Source organism: Lissotriton vulgaris, chromosome 8 (genome assembly GCF_964263255.1).
Source record: "Lissotriton vulgaris chromosome 8, aLisVul1.2, whole genome shotgun sequence".
In the NCBI taxonomy this organism is placed as follows: Eukaryota; Metazoa; Chordata; class Amphibia; order Caudata; family Salamandridae; genus Lissotriton; species Lissotriton vulgaris.
Window position 1 is genome coordinate 1,214,798,943 of NC_141696.1, and position 26,017 is coordinate 1,214,824,959.

Genomic DNA, 26,017 nt, shown 5'->3' on the forward strand with positions numbered 1-26,017 from the left:
CAAGCGAAAATGAACTGATACCTACATACCACCCTGATATTAATAGTGTAGTGTGAAGGCATTCATATAGATGGAATATGGCTACAATGATATCCAAGGAATGTCATCGTTCAATCCCTTACTGTCACTTCTAAGCTTAAAAATCAATTTTTGCTCCTTGACAAATAAGAATCTAGATACATCACTGATATGAGGTAGGATAAAAGGATGTTCAAGAATAACCCACCTCATGTCTTCTGCTGTATGTTTAAAGGATAGAAAATGATTGGTCAGTCGTGTAGATTGCTTTTGGCATCGGATAGTGCTTTTATGTTCACCAATTCTTAGTTTAATTTTACGGGTGGTGTATCCGATATACCTGAGTGAGCTGTGGACTTAGCCTCCTATCTTACACAAGTAACCAAAAAGAGCACACCTGTACTTCAAGTAACAGTCCTATTAAGTTAGTAATGGTTAAAGAAAACACATTTTTCTTAAAATAACCCTCACCCACCAAAATGTCCCAAGGTGGCATTCTCCATCATCGGGTTCTTCCCGCCCGCTGCTGGACGGGCGTGCTACGGCCAATGGAGACGTGGGAGCACTTTGAGGGTGTTAACTCCTGGGTGATTGGTGATACAAGAGTGGGAGGGTCAATCAAGTGCGTTTAAAAAAGACCTGGCTACGTGGAGCATAAGGTTTATTAAATCCTGTAGCTGGTATTATTACAAATGAGTAAAAGATCTCTTATTCCACTTCATTATTATTAAGGTGAAGAAAAAAGATTTACATGATGAAAAAATTATTTACCTGCAAATACAATACCCAATAGTTATACTCCTTGAAATAAGATCTGGAAAAATAGAACATCATCACATTGTTAACATATTGATGTAGTTTATATCAAAACACATCACCAACTTGAGGAAAAAGTGATATATTTTTCACTTGTGCACGACTAATCTTTTCAACTAATAATGGTTGTGTTGTGCTGCTCTTTGAAAAACGAACAAGACAATACAAAACATGTAACATGAATCACACACTCTATGCAGTAGTTTACTAAATGCTGATAGGGAGCACCCAGTAGAAGTCAAAACAAAACCCTTTCAGGCATAGAGTGACGCATAAATTATGCAAAAAAGGAGAGAACTCTGGGTAGTTCTCAGGTTTAGGTGGAAAGCAGCTCCTGTTAGAGCACTCTCAACACCAGCAACAGTCTAGATCTGCTCACCTCAAATGTCTGTTTTTCTATCAAAGTCTTTAAGCCTTCTTTTTTGCATAGTGTATGCGTCACTCTATGCCTGAAAGGGTTTTGTTTTGATATATATATATATATCCATCTCCGGAGGTGCTTCGCCACTTTCTCACTGAGACAGTTTTTTTAACACAAAAAGTATTAAAATTGATCACCGCTGAATGAATAAATAAAATGTGCTTTAACGAAAAGTGGTTGCACCCAACAGAGTCAGCCCTATTTATTACCCGGTATTACTAAAGTATGCCTCTTCCTGCTCAAAAACAATCCTGCTTACATGGTGCAAGGGTGTCTGCATTAGCACTAGGCAGAACACTGTACACCAGGGCAAGGGAAAGACAGGAATGCTCCATACAATATTAAATAAGGCACATTTGTGCCCTTTCCCTATCAGGCAGTGCAGCAAGGTGGCTTGCTGGACTGCAAGATTTTTTTTTTAATATGTCCCATAATCTTGGTCAAATCAAAAAATTTTGCCTCACACCAGACCTGAAAAGCTTCCTCTGTATTACCATGAAAACTGACTAACTTAAAACTGAACGATTATCATCGCTGTTTTTTTCCACCATTGGTTTACATCCTAAGCCTGCCGCGTCTTCCTGAGCACAGCCTAGTCCAATTCACATGCATGTTCGCCTCAATTTCTATAAGCAATACCCAGTACCCTGAGGCGCATCTATTAATACCGTCAACCATTTGTATGAATTCACATACACCTTCTCCCCCACTAAAGATCACACCTAACTCCCATTGATTTAATCTACCACATTGAAACTGCAGTAAATTAACGGAATGGTTTCCTTAAGAGCACAAGACTAATCCAAATAACCACAGGGGGGAAAAAAACACTAAGCTTGCATTCCAGAGCAGTTTGCAGTCCAGTGTGAAGCACTTCACAGACCTATCTTTGGTAGCTAGCAACCTATATAAAATTACAGCATAAAATAATACATAACCCCCTGGGCTCACACTAATACTAATATCCCAACACTCAGCAGTCGATCGTAGTTATTACAGACTGCAAAATAATATCCTTATACTTCTTGACACCAAGACACAAGACAAAACTGCTATTCGTCATGTCCATCAACAAGTACTGTACCAGTTGACAACAATAAACAACCCATTACCAACTAAACAGGCATGCAATAAGTGAAGAGATCTTTTATATACTGCTGGCCAACAGAGGACTTTAATTTAGTGCAACACTGAAGGTCCTAACAAGCTACACCTATGCCCGCTTCTTGACATCCCACAATTACAATCAGAGATGGGATGGTATTACCAAAATCAATCCCTGCAAATCTCCTATTATGTCTTCCTCCAACCTATGGCTGCTCAGGACCATAAACTCGGAGTGCACACTCCAGTACAGTAACCAGCTAAGTTGACTATGATAATAAGAAATATTCTAAGGGGAGATGCAGCGCTGATGAAAACTGCCATCTTACATAAAACCATAAACTTCATGTTTCTCTCATAAGACAAAGCGCAGCGTCCCACTATACGACAGCCGCACCTCGGAGGTCATCGTGCATGAAATGGAAACATTTCCCACATAGGATAAAAATAAAGGCAACATACTTCCAGCCACACACCCTACACAGTGTAATATGCTAACCATGTAGGCAAACTCTTCAGCTCCCCACATAAGCGCAGTAAGTGCTATCTAGAAGTTGCAATACAATATTATCAGGGCACAGAGAAATTCTTGAAAGTTTGCAGGTTTACGTTGAGATCAGTGGCGGCTGGTGTACACGGGCGAGATGGGCGTCGCCCTGCCACCCTGTGGGGGACTAGAAAATGCCTGATAGAACACTGAGTAGCTAGCAATAAATTTTGCTGGCTGCTCGTGCTCGGTAAACAAACATGTTCAGATTTGTTTTTGTTTTTTAAGGGGGTGGGGGAGGATGGCCTTTGATCTGTGCATGCTTTTGGCTGGGCGAAGATTTCTTCGACCTGGAGCCATAAAGCAGGGCAGTGATGACATACTGGTGGGTGCAGCCTGTGTTTCACTGCCAGAATAGCATTTCGATTTGGGCGTTATTCACTTGGCCCAGGGAGGAGTTGGAGGCCCTCCATTAGTTCCAATGGCTGAGGGCGGAACAGTCCGGCAGGCTTCGAGTTTGTGGGCGTGTGGCAGTGGCCTTTGCCTCTTTCACCAGACCCAGTAACAGTTTGTTGTTTTGCATGTGATTGGTTTGCTGGGGTCTGGGGGAGGAGTCCAAAGACCACCAAATCCAGAATTTTCCAGTTTTACTTTTGGCTTGCTTCGTCATGGCTGGCTTGTGCGTGCTATCATTGCTATTGCCATGCTATGTACAGCAGTCCTCCTGGTAACCCTTGATAAGTGAATGTCGAGGTCAGGACAAGTCATGGTAACAACAACACACGGTAAGTGAAAGCGACCCGCCACCACCCACAACAACCTCCTAATTATATTTATAGGGGCTGTTGTGTTTTTAATTTTGCCACTGCAGTGCTGCAGCCTGGGATAATTATTTACTTAAGTGTGTTACTGTTAACCTTAGTAGTACTCTACTGGCGGCACAACACCTGGGGGCCGGGCCGCTGCCGGCAGGGGCTGACTTTGATTCGATCCATAGAGCCCGAGGCGGCGAGGCCTTGCCGTGGTGGCGTACGTTGTTGTTGATTGGCTCTTGGCTTTTGGTTTCATTTGTGTCACTGGCACTCTGGCAGCAGACAGTTTGAGGCCCTGTGCGCCTTTGTGTGCAGTGCATAGTGCACGCCCCCACAGGGAGGTCTGGTCGCACTCGCTCCATAGGTAGATGGGGGTGGTGGCGCTTAGTTTACTAGTGAATGTTACACCTGCGCAGGTTTAGGTTTATTTTTATTTTAGTTTAATGCATTTTTGTATAGCGCTGACTTTACCCGAAGGTGTCGGGCGCAGTACAATTGAAGAAGTCGTTGTACGTGCAGACAGCAGGCGGGGCCCAGGTACAAGAGGAAACACACATTCCCTGTCTCCCGGTGCTGCCCTCAGATTAAATGCATGCCCAAAACAGTATGGGCAATTAATGGCCATGACAGCCAGTGGAGCGCCCTGAAGAGCAGCATCTGGCATGTAAAGGCTGTGGGTCTGGGGCAGAGTCAGTCGCATGTGAGGCCCTTGCCTCTGTAATGGTGGCAGCAGTAACAGGGGTGACTTTGATTTGATCCATAGAGTCCGAGGCGGCGAGGACGTGCCCTAGTGGCGTGCGTTGTTGTTGGTTGGTACTTGGCTTAGTTTGTGGCACTGGCAGCAGACAATTTAAGGCCCTGTGCGCCTTTGTGTGCGGTGCAGAGTGCACGCCCTCACAGGGAGGTCTTGTGGCACTCGCTCCATAAGTAGGTGGGGTGGTGGCGCTTAGTTTACTAGTGTATGTGTTACACAAGCGCAGGTTCAGGTTGGAGTCGTCGTACATGCAGACAGCTGGCGGGGCCCAGGCACAAGCGGAAACGCGCATTCCCTGGCTCCCGGTGCTGCCCTCAGGCTAAATGCTTGCCCAAAACAGTATGGGCAATCAATGGCCATGACAGCAAGAATAGCGCCCTGAAGAGCAGCATCTGGCATGTAAGGGTTGTGGGGCGGGGGCAGAGTCAGTCGCGGGTGAGGCCCTTGCCTCTGAAATGGTGGCATCAGTAACACTGAAGCGCTTAAACACTGGGGTGTTTCCAGGAGACTAAAGGACAAACCCTGGGTTGGTAAATGACTGACGGGCTCCTCTGGGCCAGGCAAGGTCAGTTACCTCTCAGACAAGTGCTTGTGAAAGGGGCAGAGGGTTGTTGTTCATGCCAGGCATGCCTGCCCCCTGGCTCCCCTGAGCGCAGAACCCACTTCACTTGTCGTCAAATGCTTTCCTGAGAGCAGACACCCGAAAATCCAGGGAAAAAAAATTATACCCGATGGGCAAAGCAATTGTTTAAATCAATAAAAACGGAAATCAGGGAGGCTTATGTATAATGCAGTAGGCTTGCCAGTATTTGCCCGGACAGGCCCAGTTTTTGGACGTATGTCCCAGTGTTCTGACACCTTTCTCCAAAGTAAACATATGTCCCGGTTTTGCACTTGAAATGCTGCAAATAAACCAGACACTCTTTTGTCATTAGTCTTATAGCGCCTTCGAAAAGTAAGCATCTCTTTTCCTGAAACAAGCGCTCCATTCTGCCAACTTCATTCCGAAAGAAGAGTTTACCGTTTGCTACCACATGTAAGTAACATGTCACATGCCACACCACAGGCCTGAGTTTTGCGGCACGTACCATTTTAAAAGCGGCCTGTAGTGACCTGCAAATCGAGTGTGACTAAAAAATAAAACAGCACTAAAACTTACCTGTCATGGCGTAGTCACGGCCATGTTTTTATGTTGTAAATGGGCTTTTACCATGGATCAGAACATTTGCATTTAATGTTCTCTGTGAGTACCTGTGTAATGAGTCTCACAACTAGTATATTCATCAATCGTCATATTTATGCACAACTGTCTCTGCTTCTATGTTATTGTAGAAAAAGGCCTGATTATATAAGTTGCATACATAGTACTGGGGTAAGGATAAAATCACATGTGAAGCGGTCATGTTGGAGTAGCTTGCAGTAGAGTGCCATTACGAGTAAACTCCAGTGTGGTTTTATTGCATACACGTACCCTCTGCTCCAAGCAAGGGGTGAAGACATGTGGGGGCCTGGTGGTGTAGTTCAGAGGAGTCTGGGAGAGAAAGGGAAGCTTCTTTCTAGCAGTAACAAGTGTAGTGAAGCTTGGATGCTGCCGCCAAAGTGTCATGCATGAATTTCCGTCTGGTTTACGAACCAAAAACCTCATTATTTGGCTCTTCCGCACCCAGTAACACTGGCTGGGGAAAGAATGAGTGACACCTGGGTGCCATCAGAAGCTCTGCCGCTGTACCTGCAGCCCAGTCTGGGTGGACGGTATTGTGCCGTCCCGGTCTCCTAAATAAGTGCACAGGTAAGCTCTCAATCGTTGTTTATCATCTTTACCGGGATAGATTCAGTCTCCATCGGCCCGCAAAGGGTTTCATAAGGCTAAGATCTCACCATATCTGAATAGTGTTGTGATCTGATACAATATTGTGTTTCCGCTTGTCTGGCAAACATGCTAATTGAGAACGTGGTTCAAAAATACAGACAAGCAAATATACACTTTCATTGAGATGGATGGATGGAAGGGAGGTTGTCTGAAGGGAATGTCTGGAATGTAAGGGAGGTTCTCTGTCCATTTATGTCAGATGGTCCCACGCGCAGCGTCCACGCGCTACGTACACGCCGAAGGTGCGCCAAAGGTAAGCCCGTCTACGCCCGTCCGCGCCTGGACCGCGCCCAGCGCCAGACCCCCTGCCCCTCGCATTGCCCAGCCCTCCCGGATTACCTACGATGCCGCCACCCTCCTAGCCCTTAACCCCGGTCGCGCCCCCAACTGCGTCCAAGCCGCCCCTGGACACACCCATGGACCTTTCTCCTGCTTCTCCTGCAAATTCAGCAGCACCGACAACATCTCCGCTACGACCACACCACAGATTCCCGACCCCAACCACCTACAATGCATCCTTCTCAACACCCGCTCGGTCCACAGACACGCCATTGACCTATGGAATCTACTAGACACCATTTCTCCGGACATCGCCTTCCTAACGGAAACATGGATGAATGCTTCCTCCGCACCAGACATCACCATTGCCATCCCTGAAGACTATAAGATCACTCGCAAAGACCGTACCAGCCACACAGGAGGAGGAATCGCTATCGTCCATAAGAAATCAATCCGCATCTCAACCAGTTCTGACGCCAACCTCGCTAACTCCGAACACCTTCACTTCCAGATCCACATCGACCCCAAAACCACTCTCAGAGGCACCCTCCTCTACAGACCACCAGGTCCCCGCGCAAAATTCAGTGAAGACATCACGGACTTTGTCACCCCACACGCGCTCCCCTCCAAAGACTACATCCTTCTGGGAGACCTCAACTTTCACCTTGAAAAGATCAACGACCCCAACACCGCCACCCTCTTGGACAACCTCGCCAACCTCGGACTTAAACAACTAGTCACTTCCCCCACCCACATCGCAGGTCACACACTCGACCCCATCTTCACATCCAGCAATCATGTCTCCTTCAGCCACACTACGGACCTCCTTTGGACTGACCACAGCTGCGTTCACTTCACCTACAACAAACCAAAACCCAGCATCCACCTCCAACCTACCCTGCAAAGAAACTGGAACAAAATCACCACGGACCAAATCTCCGCATCGCTCCTTCGAAACACCCCAGCCCTCTCTTCTAACGCTAACGAAGCCGCCGCCAACCTCACCCTATGGTTATCCAACACCGCCGACACCTTAGCACCACTGAAAAAACGTCAAAGCAAACCTGGCAGCAAGAAGGCCTCATGGTTCAACGATGATCTCAAGAAGTCCAAGAAAGTCTGCCGCTCCCTTGAAAAGGCCTGGAAAAAAGACCCAACCACTAGCACCAAGGACGCCTTCAAAAACGCCACCCGCACTCACCACCAACTAATCCGAAAAGCCAAGAAAACAGCATTCAAGGATCGACTTGACAACAACGCCCACAACAGCAAGGAACTTTTCAACATCGTCAAGGAATTTTCCAATCCCTCGGCCAACTCCAACGACATCACCCCCTCTCAAACCCTCTGCGACTCCCTAGCCTCATTTTTCCACAACAAGATTGCAGACATCCACAACAGCTTTGACAACCAACCCGGAAACCAACCCACCCTACCATTTGCTGATCATCTTCCCCCCGTGAACACCCTGAACGACTGGAACCCAATCTCCACTGAGGACACCATCCGCCTGATGAACTCCATCCACTCAGGATCCCCCACAGACCCATGCCCTCACCACATCTTCAACAAAGCAGACTCCGTCATAGCACCGCACCTCCGAGACGTCATCAACTGCTCCTTCAACTCCGCCACCTTCCCGGAAGACTGGAAACACGCTGAACTCACCGCCCTTCTGAAAAAACCCACAGCGGACCCCACCGAACTCAAAAATTACCGCCCCATCTCGCTTCTTCCATTCCCGGCCAAAGTCATCGAGAAAGCTGTCAACAACCAGCTCGCCGCCTTCCTCGAAGCCAACAAATCCCTCGACCCCTCACAATCTGGCTTCCGAGCAAAACACAGCACTGAGACCGCCCTCATCGCAGCAACAGACGACATTCGAACTCTACTGGACAATGGAGACACAGTCGCCCTCATCCTCCTTGACCTCTCTGCAGCATTCGACACAGCCTGCCACAGCACCCTTTTACAACGCCTCAATAACATCGGAATCCAAGGAAAAGCACTTGAATGGATCACCTCGTTCCTCACCGGAAGAATCCACCATTCAAGTCCGAGGCCTCTGAAGTCATCTGCGGCGTACCACAAGGATCCTCACTCAGTCCCACCCTCTTCAACGTATACATGAGCCCCCTCGCGGCCATCGCACGCCAACACAACCTCAACATCATCTCTTACGCGGATGACACTCAACTGATCCTTTCTCTCACCAACGACCCCAGCACCGCCAAAACTAACCTACACGAAGGAATGAAAGAAGTTGCCGAATGGATGAAACAAAGCCGTCTGAAACTGAACTCAGACAAAACAGAAGTCCTCATCTTAGGTACATCCCCCTCTGCATGGGACGACTCCTGGTGGCCGGAAGCCCTCGGAAAAGCACCCATCCCGACAGACCACGCACGGAACCTAGGCGTCATCCTGGACTCTTCACTCTCAATGAACAGACAAGTCAGCGCCGTATCCTCTTCCTGCTTCAACATTCTTCGCATGCTCAGAAAAACATTTCGCTGGATCCCCTCCGTAACAAGGAAAACAGTCACCCACGCTCTAGTCACGAGCCGACTGGACTACGGAAACACCCTCTACGCAGGTACTACCGCAAAACTCCAGAAGAAACTCCAACGAATCCAAAACGCCTCAGCCAGGCTCATATTAGACATCCCACGCAACGAACACATCTCTGGTCACCTTAAAGACCTCCACTGGCTACCCGTCAATAAGAGGATCACTTTCCGACTGCTTACCCACGCACACAAATCACTCTACGACATCGGACCAGAATGCCTCAACTCACGACTGTCCTTCTACACCCCCTCCCGCCAACTACGTTCTTCCAGCCAAGCCCTCGCCACCGTACCTCGCATCAACAAGACCACCATGGGAGGCAGATCCTTTTCATACCTGGCTGCTAAAACATGGAATTCACTCCCCGCTTACCTTCGCCTTACCCAGAACCACCTAGCATTCAGAAAGCAACTTAAAACGTGGATATTTGACAAGTAATCCTCCTCCCCTTCCTAAGCGCCTTGAAACCCTCTGGGTATGTAGTGCGCTATATAAATTCTATGACTTGACTTGACTTGACTGAAGATGGCTGGAAGTTCTGGTGATTCACCAGTGGTGAAAGGATACATAGATGAATGAATGGGCAGAAGAGTTACAGGAGTGTCCAGAAGGATTAGTGAATGAGTACATGAATTAATGCTCCAAATGATGGACAAATGAGTGGAAGATTTTCTAGTGAATGGATACATGGATGGATGAGCGAATGGCAGAGTCTCTAGAAGGACCGATGGATGGATGGATGAACAAATGAATACAGTGGATGATAGAAACATGGATAAATTAATGGTGAATGATGCATGGGCTGAACCCCTCTTATGTCGACCGCACTCGCTTGCTACATAAAATTCATCCCTAACTTTTACGGCTCACCACTTTCAAATGTCACCAGCCACCACTGGTTGAGATACGTATATTTTAAATCAATGTTATTCAATGCACTGATAAAATAAAAATACTGAACAAAATAAACTTTCATGAATGATAAGTTACTATATTTTACATAATTATTTGTTGCATGGTGTACATGTTAAATTTTGCGATTGCTCGGCTAGTGCTTTTGCTCTGTGAGACAACCAAGCCCGACTTAGCATTGGCTCGGCTCTATGTATTAATTTGTTGGCTTGGCTTCTCCTCCTAACTTTCGAGGGTGTCCTGAATACACAACCTACCGAAGACCGCTGTCATGCAGTCATATGCTTCCGACACTTGCGGTGACAGGCGCTCCTCGTCCATCCTTGTTTCTGCTTTCCGTAGGAATCAGTTGATCTGTGATCCCGCTCGTCAAGGATAAAAGCGCGAAGTCTCCTCTTGCAGCACTGTTACTCGCGGTTCCTTTCAAAGCAACCAATCAAAAGACCGCTACCATATCTCTAACAATACCCTTTGCAAATAGTTTGCCTATTTTTATAGGAATAGTAATATTTTAGTAGAACGGTAATTGGAAGGAATTATGAAGAACACTACAATCCTACACAAACCTGACTTTAAACATGCCAATGATCTACTATTTCAAGATGGCCGCCGTATTTACAAAACGCAGGGCCAGACCCGTAAGGGTGACGCTTGTGTTATTCCTGTTACTTACTATTTCTTCCGCTGAGGTGCCCTATGGACCCCTTGTGGGTGGCTTTTCGCTAGTTTTCTCCCCGGATCCCTAACCAGAGCTCCTAGAAACAACGAGGAGCAGTAACCATACAGAGGACAAGCACATCATTAATTATACGGCAGCAGTCAAGTCACATCCTACATGCGGTCTTCTACTTAATCTTCTCAAATATTATGCACATTTAAGGAAGAAAAGCACATTGTCGTGCTAGAAATATCACAATCTGGGTCAAGACCTGTCCTCTTCCGGGCACACCAGGTCTTTCTGTCACGTGCTTCGGGTCGTCGTTTCTATGGAGACGATGGTCAACAGGTTACAGGGTTGCAACATCTGTTTTAGCAAAAAAATGGCACAAGAGCCCGGAGCCATGGCAGCAGCAGGTGCCGACGAAGAGCTGAGTACCTTCCCTACAGAGCAGCTTAGATTGGAATTGCAGCAGGAGAGGCGCATGAAGTGAGTGCACTGACCGCAGTGTGCCTATTTTTTGCAGCTTTGTATAGCGCCCGTTCGACCCTAAGGAACTTGAGTGCTTTAGATGAGCTTCAGTTACATTACCCAAGGGCACATTCATTTTTTGTAGGCACAGGAAGATTAAGTGAGTTGCCCATAAGCAGTGGATGTTGAACCGACGCTTAGACTTAAACCGGGTTCTTCTGACCCTCACAGGTGGAGGGAGGGGGGTTGGCATGGAGTGAGTTAGGATGAGTTGACTGCAACACAGTGTCGTCTTTCGGTGCGTTTCGTTCAAACTTGGGATAGGTGGAATGAAAGACTATTTTGAGAGGAGATCAGTCCTGCAGCGCCGCAAGTCGAATTCTACTGGGATAGCATGTTTTTCCGATCTACTGAAGTTGTACTTGTATGTTTTAAATTCACTTCTGAGCTTGTAAGCTCATTTTTAGGTGTGATTCACGATACCTTTAGCTTCTACTAAAACATATGCAATCAACATATGTAAAGTGGAGCAATGATTCTGCCCCCTACCCCAATTATGGTTTATTGGACGTGTCACTCATATATTGCGAGCAGCCCAAACTACAGCCGTTGGTTTTTGGACCTGTTAGTCATTACATATGGAGGCTTGCCTCTTTATGGCAACTGGCCATTGGATAGACCTATTGTTAATGAGTCTTCATAATATGGGGTTTTCTCTTAGTTTCCATCATATTGGGCCCCTTATTTTCCATTGTTGCTAGTCTTCCGCCACCACCCATCCCAAGTGCTACACCTTTAGAGTTTATATAATACATTGCCTTGCATTGCCTCTCATCACCACACCAGTATGTAATGTCACTCATATTTACTATTCAATCAATCAAGGGATTATAAAGTATGGTATATCACCTGTGAAGGTCTCAATGCTTTGGTTGCTAGTTGCTTCACAGCGATCTGTTCATTTGAACTGCCAGTTCTTGAGTCCCTTCCCTTGCCGGAGTAAAGGGGTGGTCCTGAGGTTCAGGGGAAAGTCATGCCAAGCTTTGGTTGCCAGATATAAGAACACGTTTTTTCGGCTGTTGTCCCTGCAGATCCTGGTGGTGTCTGCGAGGAAGAGGTAGGTGGATCGTGGGTATCTAGTTCATTGGTGGAAGGATGATGTATGCTGGTCCTTCATTGTACAGGGCTTTGTATGCATGGGTCAGCATCTTGAACTGGCATCTCTTCTGGATAGGGAGCCAGTGTAGCTTCTTAAGGTAGGGTGTGATGTGGGTCCGTCTGGGGAGGCCGAGCATGAGCTTTACAGCTGAGTTTTGTATTGTATGTAGTCTCTTCAGGAGTCGTGTGGTGACTCCTATGTAGATTGTGTTTCTGTAGTCCAGCCTGTTGGTGACGAAAGCCTGCCTGATGGTCCTTCTGGTGTTGACTGGGAGCCAACTGAAGATCTTGTGGAGCATAATTGTCAAATGGAGCAAAGTGGACCACTAGTTCCGCACCTCACGCCAGTTCCAATAAATGAGTTTGCGGTGCAGCCAACCCCAACGCCAGTCATTGCGTGACGTCACTGTGTTCCAGATCAAAGAAATGCTTTTTTATCAAATGGGGGTGCGCAGCTCATAAATTCCAATAGACAGATATAGATGTAAAAATAACTTATTTATTCCATAATTATAAAAGTCATCTAACATAGACACTCCAGCCAACGCGTTTCATTCCCATGCTGGGAACTTCATCAGGGCTGAAAAGAGTGACAAACAACACACATATTACATTCAAATAATGTGACACAGGACTTGAACTAAAACACATATCAATAAAGTGCAAAAGGAAAACACAGATATACACATAAATAAACATAACAAATATATGTACATTCCTTTTTAGGACAAATCGAGATTCAGACAATCACAAAAGTCTTAACACATAGAATGTATCTAAAATAAAAATGTATATAACATTCGAAAGATCTTAGAAATCGGATTGGACATTGTCCCTGGTGCAAGCTGCTTCAACTCCAATTACTAATCACAAATGTCACAACCAACCCCATAGTTTCAACACTTATAAATGAAGTTTAATTTATTTATACGCTGTGCACTGATGGAAGGACTGAAGTAAGCAAGTATCTAGTTAGATCACTGCTATATAAAAAGAAAAACAGAGAAAGGAGGGAGGAACCAGAGCATATCTTACCAATGAAAAGTAACAGCTTGAATATACCTTCACACATTGGCAATGGGTCGCGTTCTGTAATGTCAAGATGGGTGGATTCTCCCAAGATGAGTATGTGTCCTTATGTATGCCTAAAGGGTAAAATATAGGATATAAAAACAATGAAGGGCAGGTGAGTACCCTACCCCGAGGCACTGTCTATGAGGGCTAGATAGAAATAAGGAAAAGAATACAGAAGAGAAAACGTGTGGAGAACAAAGCCAATCATGACATCCCGCGACCACTCAAATTAGTGTCCCATCAAGTTGCATATTAGACCAAAGAGACGCTATGTCCCTATGACCCAACCGTCCATAAATAATAAGTGGAAAAGATCTCTACGAAAAGACACATGCTGATAAAAGGGCATAAATATATCAGTAAAGCCTGAAGTCAAGTAGAAATATATTTAATACAGCACACCTATTAGGGCATGAATATATCAATAAAACCTGAAGTCAAGTAAAGAAATATTAGATAAAACACAAATTATTAAGCCTTTGTATATTTGTAATAGTTCTATATATGTTAAACATTTTATTTCATGTTCAACGTTAGGTTCTTATGTTCAAAATCATCACATTTGTTGAATACAATCATGAGGTGATGCCCCCGGAGGGGAAGAAGGGGAAAGTGCAGCAATATGCAAGTGTGAAGGTACGTGAGAGAGGGAGGACAGTGAACAAGGGTAATTTATATACCCATACAATTGATTTTAGTCTCACCCTGTTTCCAGCACCCGTACATAATCAAGGTCCCTCTTTGAATTATCCCTAGGTGCCCCCTGTTCGGTCCTGATGAAGACCCCACTGTAAGGACCCCACTTTCCTACAATTTACCTTGGATCGAAATGTCGACAACTTTATTTTGTGTGAACCTTTTTGGACAACAGAGATCGATTCACCATGTTCTCGTATGTTAAGGTTTTGTACATAGTTTCGTCTTTGATAAGGCTGGATTGGCCTTCTATGATTTGGATGTACATATTTTTCACTGCTCTCCCTCTCTCACTTACCTTCACACTTGCACATTGCTGCACTTTCCCCTTCCTCCCCTCCGGGGCACCTCCTCATGATTGTATTTAACAAATGTGATGATTTTGAACATAAGAACCTAATGTTCAACATGAAATAAAATGTTTAACATGATCACTATCGTCTGCAATTGACTTAAACAGGTGTTGATATTTAAATGTCATTTTAAAGTGTGTATCCACTGGGGCCATTTCACCTTCAACTAGCCTTTCCAGGTGCTCGGCTTAAAAAATAGAAGACACAGGCCTCCATGTAATGTACAATTCGTAGGTGCACATACAAGACAGTACTCATATGCAAGCATCACGCGCTACCTGGTACTATATACAGTAATCATGTAGGCCATGGGTGAGTTAAGTAGACAGCATCAAAACTCTACATAAGTAGACTGGTAGGCTCCTCTTGAATGACACAGGTAAAAAGGCCTGTTTACACTACTGATTTATGAAACTCAAAACCGATATGCTGCCATCAATGCACCTGTATAATTTGACCACTGGCAAGGGTAATGCTAGCTATCTATCACTACTTGGTGCACCCCTCTTGGTCTGACTAAACACATTACAGAGAAACAGGTCTAGGTCATGGAGTGCACGCATGATATGTGTTCACCCATGGCCAAAAATCAGCACCAGGGTCCAGATATCCAGCAGCTGGTACCTTCAAGATGGGGGTACACGTCTATAACTATGCAGGGAAATTTTCCATCCCAGCACTCCCCCACCCACCTGATGCAACCTTATCCAGTACAGGGCATGAGATAGCATTCTTGACGTTATCATGGAGGACATCCTGAATGTCCTTTATGGGCAGTCCTCAGTACTTTGTCATGTAAGGTCTGTATACGTATACACTTCCCTGCTTTGAACAAAAGTTTGCCATTGACCTCTAACTCAGTAGAAACATGTCAATAAGGAAGAACCTCTGAATCCAAACATTTGTGATTGATCCTCCCACAAGGACCCAATTCTTAATAGAACTGAGGAACTCATCTTCCTCACTCCGATCACTCTTGCCAATACCCCAAATTCTTAAGGAAATACTTCTCCTATGGGGCTATTAGATCCAAGTCACTGTTCATTATTTCAACTCCTGCGCCCGACTCATGTTGAAATCTCAACAAACAATCAACCATCTCTGTTTTTCTTGCCCAGAACATACTCTATTTGGAAACTGTGCCCAACCAACCTGAAAACTAAACAGACTGTGCACCTTGTCAAGTTCAACTCCACACAGGAAGGAAAATCTTCACCGGAGGCCTATGATCTGAACTAAGAATGATATGGCTCCCCCAAATATATATTCTAAAATATTCTATGATCCACATGCATGCCAGCAGCTCTTTTGGTATTACGTCCTTTCTGTGATATTCAAAGTCCATGCCACAAACTCCACATTCTACTCATCTTTGGCCAATATCTGAGATAACAGCTCCTACCACATACATGTCACACCCTCTCACAATACAATCATTTCCCACACAGAATGGTTGCAAGGTGAGAGCATGGACAATCTCCCACTTGAACTGTCTAAACACCTTTTGCTGTTCATTTGCCCAACAAAGAATCACAATTTCTTACAAACATCCTCAGTTCTTCCATATTTGCTTTGGAATTATTTACACATTTGCTGTAATATTTGCAGAGCCCTGCAAAAGTTAAGACTTTTTCCTTCCTGCCCATGGCATGGGCCTTTTATATTGCCTCAACTAGTGTACTTTTAGTAACCATTCCGTCCCCAGCACAGTTTCCTAGAGTGTCTACTATACAATAACCGAGATCTGGTGACTCAGGCAGTAATGCCAAAAGTCCTTAGCTATTTCTACTAGGATAGAGGACCTCGTGCCTCCCAGCTTGTTGATGTACCGGACCGCTGAGATGTTGTCCATCCACAAGAGGATACAACACAAGACCTGTTTGGGTGATAGTGTCTGGATCGCAAACGATCCTGCAAGAAGTTCTAAACAATTGATATGGAGGTCTAGTTCGCTTAGGGACCAACGCCCTCTTGTAGAAATATTTCCGCAACGAGCCCCCCAGCCCCAGCGGCTGGCGTCGGACTCTATGATGACCTCCGGCAGGGAGCCGAAAATATCTCTACTCTTCCACGCTTCCACGTGGGCAAGCCATCACTGGATCTCCTTCCATACCCTGGGGAAAGAGGGAGTTGATCCGTGTAGGAGAGACCCTTCTGCAGATGCTGAATATTTAAACTTTGAAGGGCTCGATAATGGAGAGGCCCTGGAAAAATCTCCTGTATGGAGGATGCCAACAGGCCCACTATTCTGGCAATCACTCTCAGTGAGACCATCTGTTGTGATAACAGGGATTGTAATTCCTTCTTGATATCCCGGAGTTTGGAGCAGGGAAGACTCAACTGAGCTGTCTGAGAGTTTATGACGAAGCCTAGAAAGTCTATCATCTGGGAAGGACACAGGACCAATTTGGATTCGTTGATCACGAGCCCTAGGTTTTGTAATGTAGCAATGGTCATGCGTAAATGCTGAACCGCCAAGGTTGGAGACTGTGCCATGATAAGTATGTCATCTAGGTATACTATCATGCGAACACCCTGTTCTCTGAGGTATGCTATCACTGGCTTCAGCACCTTGGTGAAGCACCATGGTGCTGAGGAGAGTCCGAAAGGAAGGACCAAATATTCGAACCATCGGTTCCGCCATTGAAATTGCAGGAAACAGTGATAGGGAGGAAAGATGGGAATGGACAGATAGGCGCCCTTCAGGTCCAGACAGACCATCCAGTCCCCCTGTTTCAGGAGATCTGCCAACAGATGTATGCCCTCCATCTTGAAATGTTTGTACGTCATGTAGTGATTGAAATCCTTTAAATTGAGTACCAACCTGTAACCTCCTCCTTTCTTCTGCACCAGAAAAATATTGCTGCAGAAACCGCGACGGCCCTCGTCGCAATACGCTATCGCTTGTTTCTGCAGCAATTCTTTGAGCTCGGAATCTATAAAAGCGCACTCCAGTTGGGAAAAAGAAAGCTGTCTGGCTTGTTTGTCCTGATAAGGGGTCTGAAAGAAATCTAGATGAAAACTTTGGATCGTCTGCAGTATCCAAGCATCCTGAGATAGCTGAACCCAATTCTGATAAAAATACTGAGAACGACCCCCCAAGGGTAGTAGGAATGTGTCTGGATCTCTTACCTGAAAATTCAGAGGCTAGAAAGCCCCCACAATATGTTCCTCTGTTAAAACGCCTCTTGTTGAAGCGCTGTCTTGTGGGGTAGAAGGTTCCCCCACGGGTGGAGTCCCCCTCTTCCTTGCCTCGACCGAAGTCTTCTCTCTGAGGACCTTGGGAGAATTGACGGCCAAACGAGCGTCCTCAGCCCCATCCGGCCCTGTTGAAAACACCAGCCTGAAAGACTCTTTTAATACCCGACTGTGCTTTGTCAAGAGTCGTGAAGGTGCCCACATACTTGGCCACGTCTTTGATGAAACGTTCCCCGAACAGGTCACCGTCAGTCAATGGTCCTGGTTCCGCTGCACCCAACTCTGTGAGATTGGAGTCCATGCGCATAAGGAGTGATTTGCATTGCTCCGTGAAGATGGCACAGTTGGCGTTTCCCAAGAGGCATATGCCCTCTGCTTCCACCCCGCCAGGACATGAGAATCTACTGCAGTGCCGGATACCTGCGCCTCTAGTGCCATTTCTAAGATCTTCGCTAGAGGACCCACTACATATAGTAGCTTGTCCTGGCACCCTCTCCAGGCTCAATCAATACCCTTCTTGGGATCTTTGGCAAACTTTTTTTAAAAAGGCTAAAAGGCTGGAGTCAATATCCGGGGTTTCTGCAACTTTATCAGAAATATCCGGTCTAGGACACTCTCAGCGGAGTCTGTTCCGCACCTCCTTGTCAAAGCTTCTGCGAAGGTTGTCGTGCAAATAAACCGCAACCTCAGGGGCAGGTAACCAATCAGACAACATGGGGTGAACTATGTCAGCTGGGTTAAAATTGAAGGGAGTAGAGATGGTCTGTGGTGTTTCCACATTTTTTGACTTCTTGGACCTCTTCTTAGGGGGGACTTATCTGGAGTGTCGGTTGCCTTAGTATCCGTGTCTGTATCGGTGTCTGGGGTCTTGGATCTGTTGGCATCTGGGCCTGGTAGGGAGGAGAGAGTGAAAGAATGTGGCCAGGATTTAGATTGCGCAGCACTCACTTTTTCTGCATGATGGGTCTCACAGGATCTGTCGTAGAGCGCTCTCGCCCTCTCCCCAGGACCAGTGCAAGAGGCAGGACTGCTCGCAGTCGCAGACAGGGCGGTAGGGTGACCAACCGTGCGTAAATTTTACGGACCGTCCATTATTTTAGTATGATGTCCATAAGGCGTCTGTAATTTGGGGTCCCCAAATTACGGACGCCTTACAGACATCATACTAAAATCAAATTGGGAAATTTCAGAATGGTATGCTGTTTACCTGCGAGAGGCCCCATGATTTAAAAAGTTTTCACTCGGGCCTCTTGCACTTATCTTCTAAACTGAAGAGGCTGCCTGCAGCGGCCCCTACCAGACCTCTCGCACACTGTGGAGCGGCCCATTGTCATTCTGAGACTGCAGCTGATTAGCACTTATAGAATGACAATGGGCCCTATTGTAGTGACAGTATGTGGTGTGCCTTCTCCTGTATCAGACTAGGGCAAGGCATTCTGCTTTTGTCTTGGCCCCATGCTGGAGAAAATAAAAATAAAATAACTAACAGCGTTTTCACAGGTACATTTTGACCTTCAGTCCTGAATTTTTGTCCTGAATTTTGACCCTTTGTCCTGAATTTTTACACTGACCGTCCTGAATTTGCACCCATGCCAGTTGGTCACCCTACAGGGCGGGTGTATTGAGCTAGACAGCCGTAGTACCCCCCAGCTGAGGGAATCTTTGCCACCCATTTTGGAGCGCATCTACTTCTGAAACGAAGTCGACTGCCTCATTGTCAGAAGATGTTTCCTTTTCCTTTTAAAGCAACAAGGAAACCACTGCATAATAGTAATTGATTCCCGGGACTAAAACTGGGGTGCTTCTTTTGCACTGTGAGACAAACACATGACCTACTACCACTTGTTTACACCTCTCCTTGTGGAAACGGGAAAATATAACATTTGCTCGTTTTGTTTTACGAATCCTGCCAGTTTCAAATTCATGATTGAATTTGCTTTCCGTTTTAAAAATGGTCTTCCTCTTGGAAGGGGCGGATCAAAACACTTACCGAGAGTTCTGTACCGGTTCCGGAAAATACGTCCCTGGCCTGCACTAACCAAATGCGGACACCCATCTTAAAATAGAAATGTATAAATTCAGCTTACTTTAGGAGTTCTGTCTTTAAACCAACCACATCTTATTTTTTTAAAATTTATTTTGTTGTCTTTGGAAGCGCAAATTACAACCAATCCGGTTTTAAAGCGCTGTAAACTGGAGAGGTGTGAGGTCACTGTTGTGTAGGGGGTAGTCAAGACAAACAGAACCTGTGTCAGGCGCAACAGAGTAGGAAAGGAAGCAAGGGGCTGGAGGTGGTGGGGGACACCACACAGGGACATTAACTGAAACACAGCGACAGTCAGAGGAGGTGGGGGGACAGCACCACAACCCGAGGGGAAAGAAAAAGCACAAAACTAACCTAAATAGCCAGACGGGAACTGATGCATGTAGCAGGGCCAGTCTCTTGGGCGGGAATGAAACAGCCAAAAGGTGGGACAAATGCAAGCCATTCACCAAACAAACCAAAGGAAATTTGAATGGCAACCAAGGAATCAATGAAAATCATCGATGGGCGTGGTGAACGTCCATACACTAGATTACAGCATGTTGAGAGACAACGCATGCACTGCCTAGGCTCGAGCTAATGCTTGTTGACAGTCGCATACTAATAGAGAAATCCAAGAACCTGTGCATCCTGTTTGATAGGGAGGGTTCGTATGTACCTAAGATCAGCACAGTGGTTTAGCACACGAACCACTGACTGAACATTCTAAAGAAAGTACTCCTTCCCTGACTATTGGACTTGTGCTACCAGGTAGCCAAAGTATGTGTTATTGCCAAAAAAAAGGCATACTGCAATTCATGCTATCTATACATTTTGCAAACACAAGGAAGTGATGGACGGAGCACTGAAACTTTTCAGACACCCACCCCCAGTCACAGATCTGAGTTGAATCCGTCAACGTTCTTTAACTCACTTTGCCACCCCAGTTAAGACAAATGCAAATATGCCATATGCAAATCAGTCTTGACCCTGTGCCTCATGGGAACAGTCAAGCCCGAACTGCCAAGCCATGTCTTCCCTGGACTGGAAACAAGCATCCTGGGACAGGTTTCGGGGTTTCACCCCTTATCAACCAGGATAGCTTGATTCCAGTGGCACAGTGAGCCCGGGACCCAGGTCTGGGCATACCAGGTGCACTTAGGGCAAGAAAGCAATAGACACACAATTGATGGACGGAATGCGGAACAAATCAAATCAAAACATTCACCCCTAGTCAAGAGATCTGGGTTAAATCCATCATTCTTTTGCTCATTATGCCACCCCAGTTTAGGCGCAGGGTAAAGACTTATTTGCATATGGCAAAAAACGATGGATTTAGGCCCAGATCTCTGTACTGGGGTGAATATATGACATTGTTCTATATTCTGTCCATCATTTGTTCTTTTTGCCTTTGTCACCCCAAGTGGGACGGGTATGCCCAGACGTGGGTCCAGTGCTCTCCATGCCACTGGAGTCAAGCTATCCTGGCTGATGAAACCCCAAAATCGGTCCTAGGATGCTTTTTTCCAGTCCACGAAGGACCTGGCCTGGCAGTTCGGGCTTGACTGTTCCCATTGGGCACAGGGCAATGGATTTAGGCCCAGATCTCTGTACTGGGTTGAACATATGACATTGTTCTACATTCTGTCCATCAATTATTCTTTTTGTCTTTTAAATTGTGCCAGCCTTCTCGTATCTTGTTGCTTTGAGAGAAATTCTAAAACAAGCATTGGCAAAGCCAATAGATCACATGTTGTCCAACAGCCTTTTGCCAATTCTTGTTTTGTTTTTGTCCTGGAATTTGCAAAACTTTATTGTTTGGGAAGCTGCCAGATATTCATCAATGTAAAAAAAATATGACTAAAGGCAAAAGTGTTTTGGTCTTAAAGAAGCACATATTACCTTAGTATTCCCTGGCACTGAAGGGAACTACTTTATGTGTAGATGTGCCCCTTGTAAAAGTACAGACAACCATAACTCATAGTGAAGTCAATCAATGACTGAAGTGAGCTGAGGCTTCTCCCCTTGATTCATGCTCGAGTGGGTTGGAGAAAAATGTGAATGCCACAACCACAAACAAATGGTTGCAGCCTGGCCGAAAAGTCCCAAAAGTAACTATGTTATACACATAATTGTATTCAAATCAAAAGGTCTTGGCTAACACAGACCCAAAAAAGCCAATTGTACTACCATTGGCTGCCAGAATCTTGCCTTCAAGAAAGAAAGAACACACAAGAAAGAAGGAAGGAAATATTGAATGAAAAGAAGGAAAGCAAGGGAAAGAAAAAGATAAAGAAAGACAAAGAAAAAAGATGGAAAGAACAAAAGGAAAGAAAAAAAGGAAGTAGGAGCAATGCGAAAGGAAGGAAAGAATGAAAACGGAAAGAATGAAGACACAAAAGATGCAAAGTAATAAGGGAAAAGGAAGAAAAGAAACGGGGATAGAAAGTAGGAAAGACAAAAAAGACAGGAAAGAATAGCAAAGAAGGAAAGAGAAGGCAAGAAAGAAGGATGTAAAGTGAAAGGAAGGACAGAAGGAAGGAAAGGAGGAACAAAAAAGAAAGGCAAGTAGAAAGAAGAAGAAAACAAGGAAATAAAGAAGCCAGGAGGTAAAGAAAGCAGGAAAGGAGAAAATAACTAAAGATCGAAGAAGGAAAAAAATGAAGAAAAAAGACAATACATTTTTAAAAAGCGTTGCAAGTGTTTCAAATTAAACACATTAAAGGCCATTCATCTTCCAGGCAAAGTTTAATAAAGATGCACTGGTGAAATTGAATCCAAAATAAAGGTGTTCTGAATAGTTGTCAGCTTATGAATTCATATGTGTATTATTGAAGCTTTCAGCCAATGTACTGTATGCTTACTAAAAAGAGAATAACAATACAGAACATTATCAAATGGAAACTGTGAAATACCAGAGGTCGGATAAGGGCACCCAAAAGGAATTTAGAACAGCATCAGCAGGAGGCAGGGACTAATAAAGCTGGAATATCTCCTGTGCTCACATCTAAGGCATCCTTCTTTCACTTCAGGCTCTAAACACAAAGCAGCCCTAAAGTAATTATGAAGAAAAACAAAAACACTAGCACTGAAGGGAACTATGCTGTACAAGGATGCACTCATTGTGAGAGAACAAAATACAGACAAAGTGAAGTTAATCAGTGTCATAAGTAGGCTGACCCCCGGCCCCTTGCTGTATGCTATAGTGGGCAGAAGCAACATGTGAACGACACAACAGCAGACCAATGGATGAAGAGAGGTGTCTGAAATACCCTATAAGTTAGTATACTATACATATCATTTTAGTAAAATCAAAAGATCTTGGCTAACGCTGGACCCAAAAATATGAAAAGACAAAGAATTGTTGGTATGCATCAGGTGGTAGTGACATTTTCTCTAGTATGTGACATCTTGAAATGTTAAAAGAGCACAGCCTGGCTAATTAAAAGAAAGACTGGCTGCAGGGAACACGATAATGTCGTATTTTTCATGAACCCAAAGCAAGCAATGACAGTTCTGTCTTAAATATAAGGACACATCTTAGTGTAAAGTCCGGCATTCCAAATCCTCACTTTCAGTAAAAAAACAATAGCATGGCCATTGTAATATAATTTAGTTATGAATCTTAGCCTGGAGTCACAAGGGGACACTTGGCTATTGTTTTAAGCGGGAAACAGCCTTAACCACGCAGCATAAACACAGAGGGCTGAACCACGCAGACGGTGCCATGCATGTCTAAACCACGAATATGCCTTAACCACGCATATGCGTGGTTAAGGCACATGTGCGGTCTTGTTGCTGCTGCTGCCGGGCAGGAAGAGGAAGGATCAGGACGAGGAGGGTTTTGAGGGGGTGGGGGTAGTTTGTAGGGGTTGTGGGGTAGTTTTCAGGGCTGGGATGAGGTAATTGACATGGATGACGGGAGGTTTGGAGTTTTAGGGCTCAGGGCAGGGGACGGAGGTGGGGGTAGATTATTTTGGTTGGGGTAGTTTTGGGGGTGGGGGCGGGGTAGTTTTCAGGGCTGGGGGCTTTGGGAGTTTTAGGGCTCAGGGCAGGGGACAGGAAAGGGGAAGTTTTGAGGCTGAAAGGGGCAGTTGGGCTGGGGAGGGGGTAGGTTTTAGGGGGTGGAGGCTTGTTTTTGGACTCAGAGACGGGGCTAGGGTCAGAGTAGTTTTTAGGGGGCTGAGTTTTATGGCTCAAGGCAGGGGACCGGATAGGGGCAGTTTTCAGATGGGTGGTGCAGTTGGGAATTTTAGGGCTCAGGGCAGGGGCCGAAGGTGGGGGAAGATTATTTGGGTTGGGGTAGTTTTGCGGGTGGGAGCTTCGGGGTAATGTTCAGGGCTGGAGTTGTCAGGAGTTTTTGGGCTCAGGGTAAGGGAAAGGAAAGAGGCAGTTTTAAGGCTGATGGGTCAGTGGGCTGGGGTAGGTGGGGTTAGGTTTTAGGGGGTGGGGGCTGGTTTTAGGTTTTAGGGTTCAGGGAGGGGGCTGGGATCGGAGTAGTTTTAAGTGGGCTAGGTTGTAGGGCTCAGGGTGGAGGCAAGGTAGGGGCAGTTTTCATGTCGAGGGGCAGTTGGGTAGGGATGGGGGGATTTTAGGTTTAGGGTGTTTTTAGGGTTAAGGCAGAGGGGCAGGAGTGTGGATCTTTACCACACATGCCCATTTATCAAACATGTTTTTACCACAAAATTGCATGGTAAAGTCATGCATGGTAAAGGCATGCGTGGTAAAGACACAGTCGAGGTTTAGACCGCGTGGTTAAGGCATGCGGTTTTCCATCACACAACCGTTTAAAGCAAATGCAGCTACTTATTGTCCTTTTAACTCTTTTTTTTGCTTGTTTTACACTAAAAGTAATTTTACCTTCTTTTAGGTCAGTTTTTAGGCCAGTCTTATTTTCTAAACGTCCCTTGCTCAACAGTTTGCTTGTATGATATATAGTAAGAGTGGATGTTTCTGCTAACTGTCTTGAGACAAAGCAGAGCACCAGCTGATAATTGGAAAATGACTCGTGTTTGAAGTACACTTCTAATTTAATGGAATTAATTATGAATTCCAGAAGTAGTGCTGGAAATCAATGACAGTTGCAAACATTTAGCGGTACTCGCAGGCATGGTAATTTTCACGTTTTAAAATCTACATGAGTTCATTTGATCATGCAGAAATGTCATTCTAAAGTGCATTTCAAATTGATAACTTTTTCTTTCTCTGCAGGGAAAGTATCGTTCTCCAAGCAGAAAGCTATTTCTGTATTCATGGACCATTTTTTGGAGCTTCCCAACCTGACTGCATTACGATTTCTACATGGTCATGAGCTAGCAAACAAAACTCTTTTTTTCATTCTGGCATAGTAGTAGCAAGCCTCATCTGGGTCCAAGCTGTTGTTTCTCTGCCCTATTTGTGCCACTCTGTGCATCTCTGTGTTGCTGAGTGCCCAATCTGCATGTGTCTCACTGCCTCATGAGTCTCTTTTTGCTCCAGTGTGCCTGTGCTCCATTTGGGGATGTCTTTCTGTTATCCCATTTTTACCTTTGTGTGTCTCAACTTTGTCCGTACCGCCTCTCCGTGCCTCCTCTTTAATTCTTTGTGACCCCTCTATGTCACTGCTCATATTAAGTGTCCGCTGTATCACATAAAGTTTATCTATGTCCTCAATATATTCAGTGGAGTAGCTAGACCTATGTGGCCGCCCGTGGCAGCCTCTGCATTTGCCGCCCCGCGAGTGTGTGTAAGAGCGGGGTTGGAGGGTGCTGGTGATTTTCTCGGCGGCCACAGGTAAGGGTGGGGGGGAGGCCACTGCCCCCAAAACTCAAGCCACCTGGGGCAGACCGCCCCGCCCCCTCCTTGCTACACAACTGAATATATTTGGTTTCTGTTTCTCTTTGTGCCAGTGCTCGTTCTGTGATTCCTTGCTTCCCATCTATGTCTTTCTTTGCCCTTTCAGAGTTAGGCTTCTGTAGTCTAGAAAGTGTTGTAGCTGCCGGGAACACGTCCTTGCCTCAGTGGAACACACAGCAGCGTTGCGTTGCAAGGAGAGCACACACAGGCCCTCTATGTTGGTTACAGTGGGGCGTGTGGTGGAGCAGAAGCCCGGTCATCATGTGTTAGTAATTGGGTAGTTAGTTGAACCCCAAAAAGTCACTAAGTGAACCTTTGGTTAACCCTGGGTAGCTTGGCAAAAAAAGCAGTCAGGCTTAACTTAGAGGCAATGTGTAAAATATTTATGCAAAATATTTATGCAGCACTCAAACAGTAAAAAAGTGAAAGCACAGCACAAGCAAAATCCCAAACCAATTTAGAAAAATTGAGTTTATTTTAGTACATTATTTGACACCAAAACAACTA

At 45.4% G+C, this 26,017-nt stretch overlaps 1 protein-coding gene and 1 long non-coding RNA gene across 3 annotated transcripts in view; one reads left to right on the plus strand and one right to left on the minus strand.

Annotated features, from left to right (window-relative positions):
• Positions 1–10,544, minus strand: part of LOC147698510 (uncharacterized) — a 77,583-nt gene extending 67,039 nt beyond the window's left edge. The window contains exon 1 of the long non-coding RNA XR_015299345.1: positions 10,302–10,544. This is a non-coding gene — a long non-coding RNA (uncharacterized LOC147698510). The remainder of the gene's footprint in view (positions 1–10,301) is intronic.
• Positions 10,545–11,057: 513 nt separating this feature from the next.
• LOC147698511 (UPF0690 protein C1orf52 homolog B-like) overlaps positions 11,058–26,017 on the plus strand; it is a 273,572-nt gene continuing 258,612 nt past the window's right edge. For both annotated transcript variants that reach the window (XM_086935097.1, XM_086935099.1), the window contains exon 1: positions 11,058–11,191. In XM_086935097.1, coding sequence (XP_086791223.1) covers positions 11,085–11,191 — 107 coding nt within the window. In that variant the 5' untranslated portion in view covers positions 11,058–11,084. The remainder of the gene's footprint in view (positions 11,192–26,017) is intronic.